The sequence below is a fragment of the Chiloscyllium punctatum genome, chromosome 28 (genome assembly GCF_047496795.1).
Source record: "Chiloscyllium punctatum isolate Juve2018m chromosome 28, sChiPun1.3, whole genome shotgun sequence".
Classification (NCBI taxonomy): domain Eukaryota; kingdom Metazoa; phylum Chordata; class Chondrichthyes; order Orectolobiformes; family Hemiscylliidae; genus Chiloscyllium; species Chiloscyllium punctatum.
In genome coordinates this window covers 14,761,256-14,780,076 of record NC_092766.1, presented here as the reverse complement: position 1 = coordinate 14,780,076, position 18,821 = coordinate 14,761,256, and the positions used below count along the sequence as shown (strand labels likewise).

Sequence of the window (18,821 nt, the reverse complement as noted above, 5' to 3'; positions counted from 1 at the left end):
CACACACTCTCACACAGATACACTCTCTCTCACACACACACATACACTCTCACACATACACTCACTCTCTCTCACACACACACTCTCACACACATACACTCTCACACACACACTCTCACACATACATGCACACTCACATCACCCACACTCACACACATACACTCTCTCCACACATCCACACACACTCACACACTCTCCCTCTCACACACACTCTCACACATACTATCTCACACACACATCACTCTCACACACATACACTCTCTCTCACACACATCCACACACTCTCTCCTCTCACACAGACTCTCTCTCTCTCACACACACACATACTCTCACACACATACACTCTCTCTCACACACACACACACACATATACACTCTCACGACATACACTTTCTCTCACACACACTCTCTCCCTCTCACACAGACTCTCTCTCTCTCACACACACACATACTCTCACACACATACATTCTCTCTCTCACACACACACATATACACATATACACTCTCACACACACACCCCTCCACACTCTCTCTCTCACACACGCACATACACACACTCTCACACACATACATTCCCTCTCTCACACACAGCCAACCCACATCCCCACACTCTCTCTCTCACACACACACACACACATATACACACTCTCATACACATACACTCTCCCACACCCCTCTCTCTCACACACACCCACACACACACACTGTCTCACAGACACACATACTCTCTCTCTCACACACACCCACACACACACTCTCACACATACACACTCTCTCACACACACACTCTCTCACATACACACATTCTCACACACACACACACACCCACACTTTGTCTCTCACATACACATACATACACACACACTCTCACACACATACACTCTCTCTCTCACACACCCACACATTCTCTCTCTCTCAAACACATACATACACACACTCTCACACACACACGACACACACCTCTCTCCCACACACACCCACTCTCATACGCACACATACGGACACACCCTCACACACATTTACTCTCTCTCACACACACCTACACCCTCTTTCTCTCTCTCCCCCCACACTCTCTCTCTTACACACACACACACATTCACACATATACACTCTCTCTCTTTCACACACACACCACACACACGCTCTCTCACACATACACATTCACACATACACATGCTCTCTCTCTCTCACACACATACACCCACACTCACTGTCTCTCTCTTTCTCCCTCACACACCCACACTCTGTCTCTCACACACATACACCCACACCCACACTCTCTCTCTCCTCCCCTCACACACCCACACTCTGTCTCTCTCACACACACACCCACACCCACTCTCTCTCTCTCCTCCCCTCACACACCCACACTCTGTCTCTCACACACACACCTACACCCACACTCTCTCTTTCTCCCCTCACACACCCACACTCTGTCTCTCACACACACACCCACACCCACTCTCTCTCTCGTCCTCCCCTCACACACCCACACTCTGTCTCTCACACACGTACACCCACACCCACTCTCTCTCTCACCCTTACACACTCACAGCTCAGAATGCTGGCTCTGTTTCTCTCTCTCTGTAGGGACCCTGATGGTTTCCAGAACCCACTGTTTTTCTCAGGAGCCCCTCGCAGAAAATATACGGCACAGAAAGAGGCCATTCAGCCCCTCGTGCCCACACCTGCTGTTCAATTCTGTACCATTGCCGAACGCCGACCTCCTGCCCTTTCCCTCACCACCTCACCCCGTTCGTCCTCCTTAACCCAGTGGGTGTTTATTCACGTCGTCGGAGCTGGGTGTCTGTGACCTGGCGACCATTTTGTGTCCCTCGTGAAAGTGATGTCTTCCTGAACCGCTGCAGGTAGACCCACGGGGGACTCCTGAGGGACTGAGTACCAGGATGTGGACCCTGAAGGAACAGCCGATATACTTTCAAGTCGGGACAGTGTTTGGGGACAGAGGGGAACTTGCAGGGGCTGGTGTTCCCCATGTAGCTGCTTCCCTTGTCCCTCCGGGGGGGGGGGGGGGGGGGGGGGGGGTGGGGGGGGGGGGGGTGGGGGGGTAGAGGTGATGGGGTTTGGGAAGGTGCTGTCTAAGGAGCCTCACTGCAGTGGGCCCTGTAGACAGTACGCCCTGCTGTGAAGGGGGGGGGTGTTTGTGGGTGCCAATCAAGGGGGGGAGGGGGGCAGCTGCTTTGTCCCTGAACTGTGTCGAGCTGCTCGGGTTCAGTCTTATCCAATACCCTCCAGAATGTTGGCATTGAAGCTGACTCCATGAGGCTTCCAGCCAGACCATTCCACACTCGAACCACTCCCTGAGAGAGAAAGGTGTTCCCTCGTATCAGATCAGCTGCTACGGCCAATCACTGTCCAATCTGCTACTTCCTTTCAGAAGGCTGCTGTCCGACATTGTCTCACAGTCCCCTACACCCTCTCCCTATCTCTGTCACCTCCTCCAGCCCCCTACACCCCCCTCCCTATCTCTGTCACCTCCTCCAGCCCCCTACACCCCCTCCCTATCTCTGTCACCCCCTCCAGCCCCCTACACACCCTCCCTATCTCTGTCACCTCCTCCAGCCCCCTACACCCCCTCCCTATCTCTGTCACCCCCTCCAGCCCCCTACACCCCCTCCCTATCTCTGTCACCCCCTCCAGCCCCTACACCCCCCTCCCTATCTCTGTCACCCCCTCTAGCCCCCTACACCCCCCTCCCTATCTCTGTCACCTCCTCCAGTCCCCTACACCCTCTCCCTATCTCTGTCACCTCCTCCAGCCCCCTACACACCCCCTCCCTATCTCTGTCACCCCCTCCAGCCCCTACACCCCTCCCTATCTCAGTCACCCCCTCCAGCCCCTACACTCCCTCCCTATCTCTGTCACCCCCTCCAGCCCCTACACCCCCTCCCTATCTCTGTCACCCCCTCCAGCCCCCTACACCCTCCTCCCTATCTCTGTCACCCCCTCCAGCCCCCTACGCCCCCTCCCTATCTCTGTCACCCCCCTCCAGCCCCTACACCCCCTCCCTATCTCTGTCACCTCCTCCAGCCCCTACACCCCCTCCCTATCTCTGTCACCCTCCACTCCCCTACACCCCCTCCCTATCTCTGTCACCCCCTCCAGCCCCTACACCCCCTCCCTATCTCTGTCACCCCCCTCCAGCCCCTACACCCCCTCCCTATCTCTGTCACCCCCTCCACTCCCCTACACCCCCTCCCTATCTCTGTCACCCCCTCCCTATCTCTGTCACCCCCTCCAGCCCCTACAACCCCTCCCTATCTCTGTCACCCTCTCCACTCCCCTACACCCCTCCCTATCTCTGTCACCCCCCTCCAGCCCCCTACACCCCCTCCCTATCTCTGTCACCCCCCTCCAGCCCCCTACACCCCCTCCCTATCTCTGTCACCCCCTCCAGCCCCCTACACCCCCTCCCTATCTCTGTCACCCCCTCCAGCCCCCTACCCCCCCTCCCTATCCCTGTCACCCCCTCCAGCCCCTACAACCCCCTCCCTATCTCTGTCACCCCCCTCCAGCCCCTACACCCCCCTCCCTATCTCTGTCACCCCCTCCAGCCCCCTCCCTATCTCTGTCACCCCCTCCAGCCCCCTACACCCCCCTCCCTATCCCTGTCACCCCCTCCAGCCCCTACACCCCCTCCCTATCTCTGTCACCTCCTCCAGGCCCTACACCCCCTCCCTATCTCTGTCACCCCCTCCAGCCCCTACACCCCCTCCCTATCTCTGTCACCTCTTCCAGGCCCTACACCCCCTCCCTATCTCTCTCACCCCCTCCAGCCCCCTACACCTTTGCATTCTGGGACAGTCGCTGATGCTCAGTCCCAACATGAGCTTTCAATCCCGGATTCCCATTGGTTGAGTCGAAAGGTCACAGGAGGCCCTGGTGGGATTTGAACCCGTGACCCCAGAACATGAGCCTGGGTTTGGGGCTGGGGGCTCTGGATGACTGGCCCGGGGACTTACCCACTCTGCTCCCACCTCCCTCCGAAGTGAACGTGTGATAAATGCGAGTGATTTTGAAAGCTGCCCCCGACACAGCCACAGAGACACACAGCGCAGACACACAGGCCCTTCGGCCCAACGTGTCGATGCCAACCTCATTCTCAAACTGCATACGTCACACCTGTCCCTCACCAGTGTGGCCATTGTTGGAGAGGGTGAACTCTTCTCTGTCTGGTTCGCTGTGTCCCTGTAACAGGACTGGCGTCAGGGAGGGGTCAAAGGTGACAACGTCGGTCTCGATATCAATGGGAGATTGAAGTCGCTCCCCACAGTGTACATATTCCGCTTTCCAGTCATCTTGTCCCAAGGAGCCTGCATTCAAATGGACAAAGCAAATATCAACAGAATGTTTGGTCACTACACCCCCTCCCTATCTCTGTCACACCTTCCAGCCCCTACACCCCCTCCCTATCTCTGTCACCCCCTCCAGACCCCTACGACCCCCTCCCTATCTCCGTCATCCTCTCCAGCCCCCTACACCCCCTCCCTATCTCTGTCACCCTCTCCAGCCCCTACACCCTCTCCCTATCTCTGTCACCACCCTCCAGCCCCTACACTCCCTCCCTATCTCTGTCACCTCCTCCAGCCCCTAACACCCCCTCCCTATCTCTGTCACCTCCTCTAACCCCCTTCACCCCTCCCTTTCTCTGTCACCCCCTCCAGCCCCTCTCCCCTTCCCAATCTTTGTAACATCTTACTTGTCACTTCAAACACCCCCAAGACAGGGACTGCACAGGGTCAGAGGCAGAGTAAAGCTCCCTCTACACTGACCCCATCAAACACTCCCAGGACAGGGGTTCAGATCCAGAGTAAAGTGAGGATAAAATTGTGATCCAGGGTGAGTGTGACTGACTTAAGATTTCAGACACTGTCTGAAAAATGAGCCAATGTTTCTGGTTCTTTCTCAGTCAAAGAGAATGCTGCTGGAAGGAGGAAGAAAGAATAATTTGAGTGCAAATATTGCTTGGAAAGGACTTACCTTCGTACGTCCAATGGATACCTGTACAGGAAGAGAGAGAAGATTAGACATCGGAAACTCTTGGAGTGACTGAGAAACAGAAACAGGCCATGAGGCTCATCAGGCCTGGAATGGCGATAACGGCCCGCACAGATCTTGTCCCAGAACCTCTACACCTTATATGAAAAACAGCATCTGTGGAGTATCTTCTAAAAATTTATTCATGGGCATCGCCAGCGAGGCCAGCATTTATTGCCCATGTCAGAGGGCAGTTAAGAGTCAACCTCGGTTGCTTTGGGTCTGGAGTCACATGTAGGCCCAGGCCAGGTAAGGATGGCAGTTTCCTTCCCTAAAGGATTTCAGTGAGCCAGGAGGGCTTTTCCCTCGACAATCACTTTGTGGTCATCCTTATGGAATTCAACCTGAATCCTCAGAACATTATCTGTCTCCCTGGATTAACGACCCAGCGATAATACCACAAGGTCATTGCCTCCCTGGAAATGTTTTTGAGTCTGACATGCCGGTTTCGTAGACCCTTCTCTTCCTGGTATGTCCACCTTACACAGAACTTTGAACAGTATAGCGCAGGAACAGGCCCTTCAGCCCACTATGTCTATGCTGACCATTCTAAACTAATTTCCTTTGCCGGCACATCCTCCAAATCACCTACCAAACCTGGGACCTGTTGCCCCGAAAGGGCAGCACCTGCAAGATCCCCCACCCAGCCAATCACCGTCCTGTTGTGGAAATATATCTGTCCCATCTTAGAGCCCCTACACCCCTTCCCTACCTCTGTAACCACCCCCTACACCCCCTCCCTATCTCTGTCACCTCCTACAGCCCCTACAACCCCTCCCTATCTCTGTCACCCCCTCCAGCCCCTACACCCCCTCCCTATCTCTGTCACCCCCTCCAGCCTCTACACCCCCTAACTATCTCTGTCACCTCCTCCTGCTCCCTACACCCTCTCCCTATCTCTGTCACCCCCTCCAGCCCCTATCCCCCTCCCTATCTCTGTCACCTCCTCCCTATCTCTGTCACCCCTTCCAGCCCCCTACACCCCCTCCTTATCTCTGTCACCCCCTCCAGCCACTACACCCCCTACCTCTCTGTCCCCTCCTCCAGCCCCTATATCCCTCAATATCTCTATGAACTTCTCTATGTGATTTTTTTTCTTATGGCCTGCCAGTTTCAGAACTTACACTGAAATGTGGTGTCTCCAACAGTGCCCATTCCCTCAGCGCTGTCTCTCCGACAGTGCGGCACTCCCTCAGCATTGACCCTCTGACAGTACCCACTCCCTCAGCACTGACCCTCTGACAGTGCCCACTCCTTCAGCACTGACCGTCCAACAGTGCCCACTCCCTTAGCGCTGACCCTCCGACAGCGCCCGCTCCCTCAGCACTGACCCTCCGATTGTGCCCACTCCCTCAGCACTGACCCTCCAACAGTGCCCACTCCCTCAGCACTGACCCTCTGACATTGCCCACTCCTTCAGCACTGACCGTCCAACAGTGCCCACTCCCTCAGCACTGACCCTCCGAAAGCACCCGCTCAGTCAGCACTGACCGTCCGACAGTGCAACACTCCCTCAGCACTGACCCTCCGACAGTGCCCAATCCCTCAGTGCTGACCCTCCGACAGTGCCCGATCCCTCAGCACTGACCCTCCAATAGTGCCCAATCCCTCAGTGCTGACCCTCCGACAGTACCCGATCCCTCAGCACTGACCCTCCAACAGTGCCCACTCCTTCAGCACTGACCCTCCGACAGCACCCGATCCCTCAGCACTGACCCTCCCACATCGCCTGATCCCTCAGCACTGACCCTCCGATAGTGCCTGATCCCTCAGCGCTGACCCTCGCACATTGCCCACTCCCTCAGCGCTGGTGTTTGGAGTCTGAACCTGGATGTGAGGTTGGAATCTGAACCTGAACTCAGAACATGCTGCATTAGTAGCTACCCGCGAAATCAGAGATGGTTAGTCTGTCAGGAAGGTGTCTGGGCCAGCACAGTAGCCGATAAAACAGGAGACACAGGAGCTTTTAGATAGGGACCTCAAAACAACATGCCTGAAGGGAGCAACAGTTTGAAGATTAACTCTCTACAGGAACGGACTAGGCGAGAGCATTTAGCTCACTGGGAAAGTTTCCAATTATATACAGCGTCACTGACAACTGTTTTGTTTAGAAGATAAAACCACAGACACACACACACTCACTCTCACACACACATTCTCACATAGACACACACTCACACATAGACATATAAACACACACACACATACACTCACACACACTCACACAGACATACCCACACTCTCTCACACACACAGACACACACTCATATACACTCGGAGACATGCACTGTCACACACATGTTCTCACACACACACAGATATATAAACACACACACTCTCACACACACTCATATACACTCAGAGACACGTACTGTCACACACACATTCTCACACTCACACACAGATATATAAACACACACTACACACTCTCTCTCACACACTCATATACACATATATACACACTCATATACTCAGAGACACACTCACAGACGCACTGTCACACACACACTTAGACACAAACAGACACACACTCACATACACACACTCACACATACACACACACACTCTCTGTCTCACACACTCATATACACTCAGAGACACACTCACAGACACCCTGTCACACACACAGACACGCACTTAGACACAAACATACACACACTCCCACATAGACACACACACATTCTCTCTCACACACTCATATACATTCAGAGACACACTCACAGACGCACTGTCACACACACAGACACACACTTAGACACAAACATACACACACTCCCTCATAGACACACACACACATTCATATGTAGACACTCTCACATCCACACACATTCACACCTACACAAAGATATACACACCCTCACAGACACACACACCCATAAACACACTCATGCGCACACACACACACACTCACAGTCATACACACACGCAGACATTTTTAGTAATTGCATAAAACAAAAAGGGGCTTCTGGGTAACAATGTTGGAGGAGGGTGAGGGAAACCATGGTATGTTTGCCTCTGCGACTGAGTGGGTGACCATAGGGTGAAGGAGTGGGATTGGTAGTGATGCCACCCACAGGCGAATAGCCATTTGCTGGAAGGGGGTTGGGGAGGGAGCCCACGGCTAGCACCACTGAAAGGAATGGGAGCTTAGGGAGTGCAGCATGAGCCAAGTTACCCCTAAGCCCTCATCACACGAGATTTCACAGTCAGCCATTTCACTCGGAGTGTGACCTGACTGACCGGTTTGATGGGTGCCAAAGGAGAAAAGAAAGAAACATTTGGTTTGACAGTTTTGGCCAAGAGTCCTTATTGAGTGGATTCCCAGTCCGCAGATCCTCATGTGTGCAGCATCCTGGGAGATTTGTGGAGTGGGCACCATCGAAGGGTCAGTGCTGAGGGAGTGAGAGCTGTTGGAGGGTCAGTGCTGAGGGAGCGGGCACTGTCGGAGGGTCAGTGCTGAGGGAGCGTGAGCTGTCAGAGGGTCAGTGCTGAGGGAGTGGGTGCTGTCAGAGGGTCAGTGCTGAGGGAGTGGGCACTGTCGGAGGGTCAGTGCTGAGGGAGTGGGTGCTGTCAGAGGGTCAGTGCTGAGGGAGTGGGTGCTGTCGGAGGGTAAGTGCTGAGGGAGTGGGTGCTGTTGGAGGGTCAGTGCTGAGGGAGCGTGAGCTGTCAGAGGGTCAGTACTGAGGGAGTGGGTGCTGTTGGAGGGTCAGTGCTGAGGGAGTGGGTGCTGTCGGAGGGTCAGTGCTGAGGGAGCGGGAGCTGTCGGAGGGTCAGTGCTGAGGGAGCAGGCACTGTCGGAGGGTCAGTGCTGAGGGAGTGGGCACTGTTGGAGGGTCAGTGCTGAGGCAGTGGGCACCGTTGGAAGGTCAGCACTGAGGGAGCGGGCACTGTTGGAAGGTCAGCGCTGAGGGAGCGGGCACTGTCAGACGGTCAGCGTTGTGGGAGCGGGTGCTGTCAGAGGGTGAGTGCTGAGAGAGCAGGCACCTAGGAGGGAAAGTGCTGAGGGAGCGGGCACTATCAGAGGGTCAGTTCTGAGGGAGCGGGCGCTGTCGGTGGGTCAGTGCTGACGGAGCACCGCACTGTCGGAGGGTCAGCGCTGAGGGAATGGGCACTATCACAAGGTCGGTGCTGAGGAAGTGGGCACTATCAGAGGGTCAGTGCTAAGGGAGTGGGCATTGTCGAAGAGTCAGTGCTGAGGGAGTGGGCACTGTCGGAGGGTCAGCGCTGTGGGAGCAGAATTTGCTACTCTTTATCTGCTGTGTCTTATCAGGAAGATGGTTTGACCCGGAGCGAGAGGCAGGTTGGATGGAGTCAGTGTTCAGAGCTGGAAGGGTCTGGAGTGTGGGGTGGGAGACGCCTCTCCAGAATTTATAGGAGGGTTAATCAAGTGTCTCCATTACCAGGGACAGGACTGAGCCTCACCTCCAATGGTCTGAAAACTTCCTCCGAGCCACAGAAACAAACTCCAGACTCCTAACGCTCTGACAGCCGACTCCATCCCTTCTGGGAGTTGACTGGTGCCCCCGAACTGAGAGAGAACCCGAACGTCTGCGGAGATTACAGGTTGCCGAGGAGATACTGAGGATTTGCCAGCTCCAACTGGATTTCAAGCCCCTTTCCAGAACCATGGCTAATCCAACCATGTTAAGGTGGAGCAGCCCTGGTTAAGGTGGAAGTTGCTTCTGCTGCCTATGAAGACCGTACCTCGCTGGACCTGTCCTCCCTCGTCCGCTGCTCAATGGATTTCGGTTTTAAACGAGAATCCCACACAGAGGCAGCTGTGTTAGAGACCCCTGATTCAAGCTGACTGAGGCAGTCAGGAGGTTACTGGGGAAGCGGGCACTGTTGGAGGTTCAGGGCTGAGGGAAGCGGGCACTGTCAGAGGTTCATGACTGAGGGAGAGGGCACTGTCGGAGGGTCAGTGGTGAGGGAGCGCCGCACTATCAGAGGGTCAGCGCTGAGGGAGCGTCACACTGTCGGACAGTCAGTGCTGAGGGAGGGCCGCACTGTCGGAGGGTCAGTGCTGAGGGAGTGCCGCACTGTCGGAGGGTCAGTGCTGAGGGAGTGCCGCACTGTCGGAGGGTCAGTGCTGAGGGAACGCCGCAATGTCGGAGGGTCAGTGCTGAGGGAGCGTCGCACTGTTAGTGGGTCAGTGCTGAGGGAGCGCCGCACTGTCAGTGGGTCAGTACTGAGGGAGGGCCGCACTGTCAGTGGGTCAGTACTGAGGGAGGGCCGCACTGTCAGTGGGTCAGTGCTGAGGGAGTGCCATACTGTCAGAGGGTCAGTGCTGAGGGTGTCCCGGATTGTTGGAGGGTCAGTGCTGAGGGAGTGCTGCACTGTTGGAGGGTCAGTGCTGAGGGAGCGCTGCACTATCAGTGGGTCAGTGCTGAGGGAGCGCCGCACTGTCAGTGGGTCAGTGCTGAGGGGGCACCGCATTGTTGGAGGGTCAGTGCTGAGGGAGTGCCGCATTGTTGGAGGGTCAGTGCTGAGGGAGTGCCACACTGTCGGAGGGTCAGTGCTGAGGGAGCGCCGCACTTGTCGGAGGGTCAGTACTGAGGGAGTGCCGCAATGTCGGAGGGTCAGTACTGAGGGAGGGCCGCACTGTCAGTGGGTCGGTACTGAAGGAGTGCCACACTGTCGGAGGGTCAGTACTGAGGGAGCGCCGCACTGTCAGTGGGTCAGTACTGAGGGAGTGCCACACTGTCAGTGGGTCAGTACTGAGGGAGTGCCGCACTGTCAGTGGGTCGGTACTGAGGAAGTGCCGCACTGTCAGTGGGTCGGTACTGAGGGAGTGCCACACTGTCAGAAGTGCTGTTTTCTTGCGTAGAAAAGACAAATAGTAGTCCGTCCTGCCCTTTCAGTTTGTGATCCCACGACACAGAGAGGGGTGAAGTGGATCCTACGCCAATATCCTCACCTGGGAATCCTCAAACAACATCATTGAAAACACGTGAGGGCTTGCTTTGAGGAAGGAGTCCAGTATTCCCAATATTTCAATGGGGGCTGCACTTCAGAATTGTACTTCGCTGGCTGGTTAACTCTGGGGGGGGGTCGTATTGGTGTGGGCAGAGGTGCTAGTTAAATGTACGTTCCCGCTGTGCCTTGGCCCGGTCACTCACTGGCCAGACTCTGCTGCATGCTTGCGATTAAAATATTTCGGAGTCTTAAAACGCGTTTCACAGAGAAGGCTTTGCGCTAATGCTCTTAACATTCTGGATGGGAGCGATTGAATTCAATAAAAGATGGGGCTTTGCCCCCCCCCCCCCCCCCTTAGCATTCTGTCAGAAAGCCCAGGGAATGTTTTGAGCACAGCAGGATCCCACAGTAGTTCTGAGTTTGTATTTGGCATTGTGAGAGGAATTTTGCCCTGGGACGAGAGAATTCAGGTGAACCTCCGCCCCCACCACCCCCTGCTGTTTCCTCCACTGGTTTTCCCTTTGTGTATGTGTGTGTGGTGGGTGGGGGGGGGGGGCGTGGGTTAGGGGGCTCTGGGCCGAGGCAACTATGCACGCTCTGTTTGGGCCTTCTAAGTGTTTGATGCTCCCCAGTCTTCACCAACAGCAGCGTTCCCCTGGTAGCTGAGTTCATCCCAACCACCGAACCCCATCCCCCCATCTGCTCTGCTCCCACCCCCACACGGGGTCTCATTCACCTCATTGGCTGATAACCTACACGAACACCTCTTTCCATCTGTCCATGGACCCCAACTCCCTCCCTATCCCTTCACCTCCTCCAGCCCCTACACCCCCTCCCTATCCCTTCACCTCCTCCAGCCCCTACACCCCCTCCCTGTCTCTGTCACCCCCTCTGGCCCCCTACACCCCCTCCCTATCTCTGTCACCTCCTCCAGCCCCTACAGCTTCTCCCTATCTCTGTCACCCTCTCCAGCCCTTACACCCTCTCCCTAGCTCTGTCACCCTCTCCAGCCCCTACACCCCCTCCCTATCTCTGTCACCTCCTCCAGCCCCTACACCCCTCCCTATCTCTGTCCCCTCCTCCAGCCCCTACACCCCCTCCCTATCTCTGTCACCTCCTCCAGCCCCTACACCCCTCCCTATCTCTATCCCCTCCTCCAGCCCCTACACCCCCTCCCTATCTCTGTCCCCTCCTCCAGCCCCTACACCCCTCCCTATCTCTGTCCCCTCCTTCAGCCCCTACACCCCCTCCCTATCTCTGTCACCTCCTCCAGCCCCTACAGCTTCTCCCTATCTCTGTCACCCTCTCCAGCCCTTACACCCTCTCCCTAGCTCTGTCACCCTCTCCAGCCCCTACACCCTCTCCCTATCTCTGTCACCTCCTCCAGCCCCTACACCCCTCCCTATCTCTGTCCCCTCCTCCAGCCCCTACACCCCCTCCCTATCTCTGTCACCCTCTCCAGCCCCCTACACCCCCTCCCTATCTCTGTCACCCTCTCCAGCCCCCTACACCCCCTCCCTATCTCTGTCCCCTCCTCCAGCCCCTACACCTCTTCCCTGCCACCTCCCAATGCCCCCTTGTTTAATGCTCTCCTCTCCAGGATAGTAATAGCTGTTAGTTACCTTTCCAAATGTTACGCTAAATGGCATCCCCATAACCCTTGAGTTAGACTGGGAGGACAGAATGTGACCCAGTAATGGTGCCCCCCTCCCACGGTGCATTGATAGTTCCCCTAAAGGATTACCACTTGGCCTGCAAGAGGCACCGGAAATTCGAAGGGCCTGAGGGATGGGAGAGAGACCAAGGCCAGGCCTTAAGCATGGGTGTTCATGTTTAGAGTCTAGTGTGACTGTTGCTGCTCGACTTTGGTTGGTGACAATTGGTTTGTGAGTGTGTGGGTTAACCTGTTAATGACTGAGTTGTGAGTCTCTCTCACACACACACACACACACCTGTCTGAGATGGAGTGGGTGAATGAATGACCGGGCTGTGTAGGCCAAGGCATGGATGGGACCGAACTCTGTCTCTCCTGAGATTGAGTGAATTGTCTGGTTTCCAAGGGAAGCCAGGACCAATCCCAGGGAAGTCAGCGTTCCCTTAAATGACTTCCCAAAATCCTTTATAGCCACGTCAAGTACTTAGTCAAAGGGTAGCCATCACTGTCATGTGGCAGGTAGCTCATACACAGCAAGATCCCACAAGCAATGGTTGTGACTGGATCAACTGATGTCTATTGACAGGAAAATGTTAATCGAGGATATCAGGGACAACAGAGTCTCGGACTCAACTCATCCAAATGCTGACCTTCTGATATGGAACTCCCTCAGCATTGACCCTCCAACAGTGCCCAACCTTTCAGCAATGACCCTTCGACAGTGCCTGCTCCCTCAGTACTGACTCTCGACAGTGCGGCACTCCATTCGCGCTGATCGTCCAACATTGCACCGCTCCCTCAGCACTGACCCTCTGACAGTTCCCACTCCCTCAGCACCGACTCACCGACAGTGCCCCCTCCCTCAGCACTGACCCTCCCACAGCGCCCACTCCCTCAGCACTGACCCTCCGACAGCGCCCACTCCCTCAGCGCTGACCATCCGACAGCGCCCACTCCCTCAGCCTTGACCCTTCGACAGTGCCCGCTCCCTCAGCACTGACCCTCCCACAGCGCCCACTCCCTCAGCACTGACCCTCCCACAGCGCCCACTCCCTCAGCGCTGACCATCCGACAGCGCCCACTCCCTCAGCCTTGACCCTTCGACAGTGCCCGCTCCCTCAGCACTGACCCTCCGACAGTGCCTGCTCCCTCAGTACTGGCTCTCGACAGCGCAGTGCTGACTCTCCGATGGTGCGGTGCTCCCACTGGGTCACTGGATATATTCGAGGCTGAGTTAGATTTCTGATGGAGAGTGGACAGACTGAAATGTGGGGTTGAGACCATGAGCACAGAGTCATGGAGGTCAACAGCAGGCCCTTCAGCCCAACCTGTCCATGCCATCCAGTTTTCACAGTTAGTCTGGGTCCCATTTGCCTCCATTTGGACCATATCCCTCCATGCCTATCCCATCCATACGCTTCTCAATTCTCAAGCCTGTACTGCCGCCACAACCACCTCTTGGGGGCCCTATGCTGACAGCCTCGAGGGGCCGAATGGCCTCATTCTTACTTTCTGACAGTGGAAAAGCATCAGAAATAACTGGGAGCTCAACTTTGAGGAGTACAAGATGTAAGTTTAGGTGGTTATTTCATTCTGGGATTGGGGCAGAAAAGGAAGATCAAAATGAGAGGGGAAAAAAAAAGTTATTTGGAATCCCAGTCTCCAGACGCTGAATCATTTTCCTCGTAAACATGCTTCCAAATAAATTAACGAAATGGAGATAAATGAACATGCAAACACAATTTTGGGTGCACATTGAAATGGAACAAGTTGTCCCTTGGAGCAATGGTGAGTGGAGAAGGAACTTATTTGGAGGCGGAACCTCCGCGCGGGGACCGGGGTTGCCAGGGCGCGGGGGGGAAGAGGTTTGGCAGGGCGGCATTAAATGTCAACGGTCCGTCCCATTGTCCCTTCCCCCCGTCACGACTTCCGGCCGGGTTCCCTGCGCCCCCCCGAAGATGGCGGCTCACGCTCGCTTCGTGGCGCGGACGGTGATGGTTCAGGGCGGCGACGTGGATGCGGCTTACAGGACCCTGACCCGGTGAGGGCGGGTTCCCCTGTGGGGTAGGAAGTAACCGGGGGGGAGGGAGGAGGGAAAGGAGCTATTCAGCCACGGGGGGCATCACGCAACTGGAGTGTTCCTCTGTCCCCCTCCCTACCTCCCTCTGTCACCCCCTACACCCCCTCCCTATCTCTGTCACCCCCTCCAGCCCCCTACACCCCCTCCCTATCTCTGTCACCCCCTCCAGCCCCCTACACCCCCTCCCTATCTCTGTCACCCCCTCCAGCCCCTACACCCCCTCCCTATCTCTGTCACCCCCTCCAGCCCCTACACCCCCTCCCTATCTCTGTCACCCCCTCCAGCCCCTACACCCCCTCCCTATCTCTGTCACCCCCTCCAGCCCCTACACCCCCTCCCTATCTCTGTCACCCCCTCCAGCCCCCTACACCCTCTCCCTATCTCTGTCACCCCCTCCAGCCCCTACACCCCCTCCCTATCTCTGTCACCCCCTCCAGCCCCCTACACCCCCTCCCTATTTCTGTCACCCCCCCCCATCTCTGCATCCATCCAATTCTGGCCACTTCTGCATGACTATCTGTGTGCACACATTTCTCCTCCTACACCACACACTGATTCCCTCGCCGAAGACTAGTGCTGCCTGAGATTTCAGTGTTTGCTGTCTGCCTCGTTTCTGGATTGTTGCTGATTTGTGTCTCACTGAACCGAGTAAATAAGCTCCGTCACATGCTGGCTTGCCCACAGTTTGAATTTACGTCGCAATCAACATTTCACTGGATCTCACAGTCGTGAGCCGTTGCTGATGGCTTAATGTTGCTCCGTGTACAGACCAAACCTGTGTATTTGGCTGTTTTCCATGTTGTACATCAACATTTACTCACTCTCTCGCTCTTTCTCATGTTTACTTTGCTATTAGTGATCATAGGAAGCAGGAGTAGGCCTCTTGAGCCTGTTCTCTCATTCCCTCACCTCCCACTCTCCTCTCCCCAATAACCCCTGACTCCCTTAATTAAAAACAAAATCAGAAATTGCAGGAAAAACTGGCAGCGTCTGTGCTCAGAAAGCAGCATTAATGTTTCGGGTCCAGTGACTCCTTTTCAGAGGAGTCTGGATCCAAAATGTTAACCCTCCCTTCTATCCACAGATTCTGCTGGACCTGCTGAGCTTTTCCAGCATTTTCTGTTTTCATTTCTGATTTTCAGCATCTGCAGTTCTTTGGTTATTCCCCCCACCCCAATCAAACATCTACCTAATCATTCCTCAAATCTGTGCCCCCACTGCTGTTTTCAGGCAAAACAAATCCATCAACTTGCGAGAGAAGAAAAGCCTCCTCATCCCCAGCTTGAATGGGAGACCTCTCTTAAAGTTGCCAACCACAGTCCTTGAATCGCCCATGTGTCTGCCTTTACAACCTCACTGTATAAAGAAAAATGATTTGTGTCTCTCTAGTTTGGGAGGCCGCTATGTCAAGTCAGCCCATGAAATACTTTGAATTGTAGTCACTGCTTTTCCACTGATTTGCACATAGCAAGCTTCCACAAATAGCAATGGGACAGTGAGCCAGTTTGTCTGTTTTTAGTGACATTAGTTGAGAGATAAATATTGGTCCATGATGCCAGAGAGAGAATAACGTTCTCCTCCACTCCAACCCAACATGGCTCCACTCCCCAAATCCCTGTCCACTTACCCCAGTCTTCTTACAGTATTGGCTGTGGAGTGTTTCCTACCCATTTGAGAGGGAGACAGAACTTCAGTTTAACAGTTTGTAAAAGACAGAATTATAGCTTCGCGGTGTTCCCTCAGCGCTGACACACTGACAGTACCTGCTCCCCCAGCGATAACCCTTCAACAGCACCTGCTCCCTCAGCGCTGACCCTCCGACAGTCCCCGCTCCCTCGGCGCCAACCCTCCGACAGCACCTGCTCCCTCAGTACTGACCCTCCGACAGTCCCCGCTCCCTCGGCGCCAACCCTCCGACAGCACCTGCTCCCTCTGCACTGACCCTCCGACAGTGTCCGCTCCCTCAGTACTGACCCTCCGACAGCACCTGCTCCCTCAGCACTGACCCTCGGATAGTCCCCGCTCCCTCTGCACTGACCCTCCGACAGTCCCCACTCCCTCAGTGCTGACCCTCCGACAGTCCCCGCTCCCTCTGCACTGACCCTCTGACAGTCCCCGCTCCCTCAGGACTGACCCTCCAACAGCACCTGCTCCCTCAGGACTGACCCTCAGACAGTCCCTGCTCCCTCAGTACTGACCCTCCGACAGTGTTCGCTCCCTCAGTACTGACCCTCTGACAGTGCCTGCTCCCTCAGCACTGATCCTTTGACAACGCCTGCTCCCACAGCACTGACCCTCCGACAGTCCCCGCTCCCTCAGCGCTGACCCTCCGACAGCACCCGCTATCTCAGCACTGACCCTTTGACAGCGCCCGCTCCCTCAGCACTGACCCTCCAACAGTCCCCGCTCCCTCAGCGCTGACCCTCCAACAGTCCCCGCTCCCTCAGCGCTGACCCTCCGACAGTCCCCGCTCCCTCAGCGCTGACCCTCCGACAGTCCCCGCTCCCTCAGCGCTGACCCTCCGACAGTCCCCGCTCCCTCAGCGCTGACCCTCTGACAGTCCCCGCTCCCTCAGTGCTGACCCTCCGACAGTCCCCGCTCTCTCAGCGCTGACCCTCTGACAGTCCCTGCTCCCTCAGCGCTGACCCTCTGACAGTCCCTGCTCCCTCAGCACTGACCCTCCGACAGTGTCCGCTCCCTCAGTACTGACCCTCGGACAGTCCCTGCTCCCTCAGTACTGACCCTCGGACAGTCCCTGCTCCCTCAGTACTGACCCTCCGACAGTGTTCGCTCCCTCAGTACTGACCCTCGGACAGTCCCCGCTCCCTCAGCACTGACCCTCCGACAGCGTCCGCTCCCTCAGTGCAAGCACTGGAACGTCCGCGTGTAGGTTTGCTCGCTGAAGATGTTACCTAGTATGGTAATGAAACGTTTGGAAATGAACCTTCCAGCTCAACGAGCAAACCTACATCCAAAACCTCAACCTGAGCTACAAATCTCCTCTAAACTCACTAGAACGTCCACGTGAACTGTGTGGACCTGGGTGAAAGGGTGTGGATGGGTGACTCGGGGGGTGGAGGGTTTTTTGATTTTTATAGCCGCAGCGAGGAAGCTAACTGTTCCCCCTGCACTTGCCTCTCTGCCTAGGATCCTGACCACAGACGGGATCATTGACGAAGCGAAGAGGCGACGCTACTATGAGAAGCCTTGCCGAAAACGCATCCGAGAGAATTATGAGACCTGCCGACGCATCTACAACATGGAGATGGCCAGGAAGCTGACCTTCCTGATGAGGAAGAACCGTCAGGACCCTTGGCTGGGCTGTTAGTCGTCCGCGCGGTGCCCTGGGATAACCTCAGCTGTTAGTCGTCTGCGCAGTGCCCCGGGATAAACCTCAGAGAGAGAGAGACCCTCCTCTTTGGATAAGTTTTTGACTGGCGGCCATCTTGAAGAAAGGGGTCACCAAGTGGGCTCTGGTTCAGTGACTGTGTCAGTTTGCTGTTAATTAGGTGCTGCAGCCCAGTGTGGGCGGAGGGACTGGCATTCTCAATAATAAAGAAAAACTGAGCCAATCTCTGATAAATCTAGTGTCTCTACTGGTCCCTTGAGCACATGCGCCCCAATTCCTATTGCTTTGCCATTGCAGCCTCTGCCTTCAGTTGCTTGAGGCCCTCAGCTCTGCAATTCCCGAAGTTTTACCTCCCTCTCCATCTCTCGACACTCCTTTAACATCACTCCATAAGACTGAGTGAAACTGAGGGGTAGAGGAACCTTGTTGTGGGCATCTACAGTTTCCTGAAGATGGCCGATAGGTAGATGAGGCTGTAGTCGTCTCAGAATCCCTGCAGTGTGGAAGCAAGCCACTTGACCCATACCGACTGTCTGAAAAGCATCCCACCCAGAGCCACCCCTGTACCCTAACCTGTAACCCTGCATTTCCCATGGCTAATCCACTAGCACACACATCCCTGGACACTACAAGTCAATTTAGTTTTTAAGCAATTTATAGAGCTGTACATCACGGATACAGACCCTTTGGTGCAACTAGTCCACGCTGACCAGATATCCTCAATTAATCTAGTCCCATTTGCCAGCACCTGGCCCAAACCCTT

The 18,821-nt window shown here is 55.4% G+C and overlaps 2 protein-coding genes across 2 annotated transcripts in view; one reads left to right on the top strand and one right to left on the bottom strand.

Moving 5' to 3' along the window:
* Positions 1-9,644, bottom strand: part of LOC140453905 (carbonic anhydrase 14-like) — a 30,831-nt gene extending 21,187 nt beyond the window's left edge. Inside the window, exons 1-3 of the mRNA XM_072548760.1 lie at positions 9,482-9,644; positions 5,003-5,023; positions 4,145-4,335 (exon numbers count right to left, since the gene is read on the bottom strand). Coding sequence (XP_072404861.1) covers positions 4,145-4,335; positions 5,003-5,023; positions 9,482-9,557 — 288 coding nt within the window. The 5' untranslated portion in view covers positions 9,558-9,644. The remainder of the gene's footprint in view (positions 1-4,144; positions 4,336-5,002; positions 5,024-9,481) is intronic.
* A 4,871-nt stretch (positions 9,645-14,515) lies between these two features.
* mrps21 (mitochondrial ribosomal protein S21) lies at positions 14,516-18,292 on the top strand. The gene is made up of 2 exons (XM_072548974.1): positions 14,516-14,670; positions 17,857-18,292. Exons 1-2 carry the CDS (start codon positions 14,588-14,590, stop codon positions 18,035-18,037), a joined length of 264 nt encoding a protein of 87 aa, XP_072405075.1. The 5' UTR covers positions 14,516-14,587; the 3' UTR covers positions 18,038-18,292.
* Positions 18,293-18,821: the final 529 nt, after the last annotated feature.

Bases quoted from the DNA above. Each gene is read 5' to 3' on its own strand.
- mrps21 (XM_072548974.1), top strand. From the start codon at position 14,588: ATGGCGGCTCACGCTCGCTTCGTGGCGCGGACGGTGATGGTTCAGGGC. The intron at 14,671-17,856 runs GTGAGGGCGGGT...CTCTCTGCCTAG, and splicing joins GCTTACAGGACCCTGACCCG to GATCCTGACCACAGACGGGA.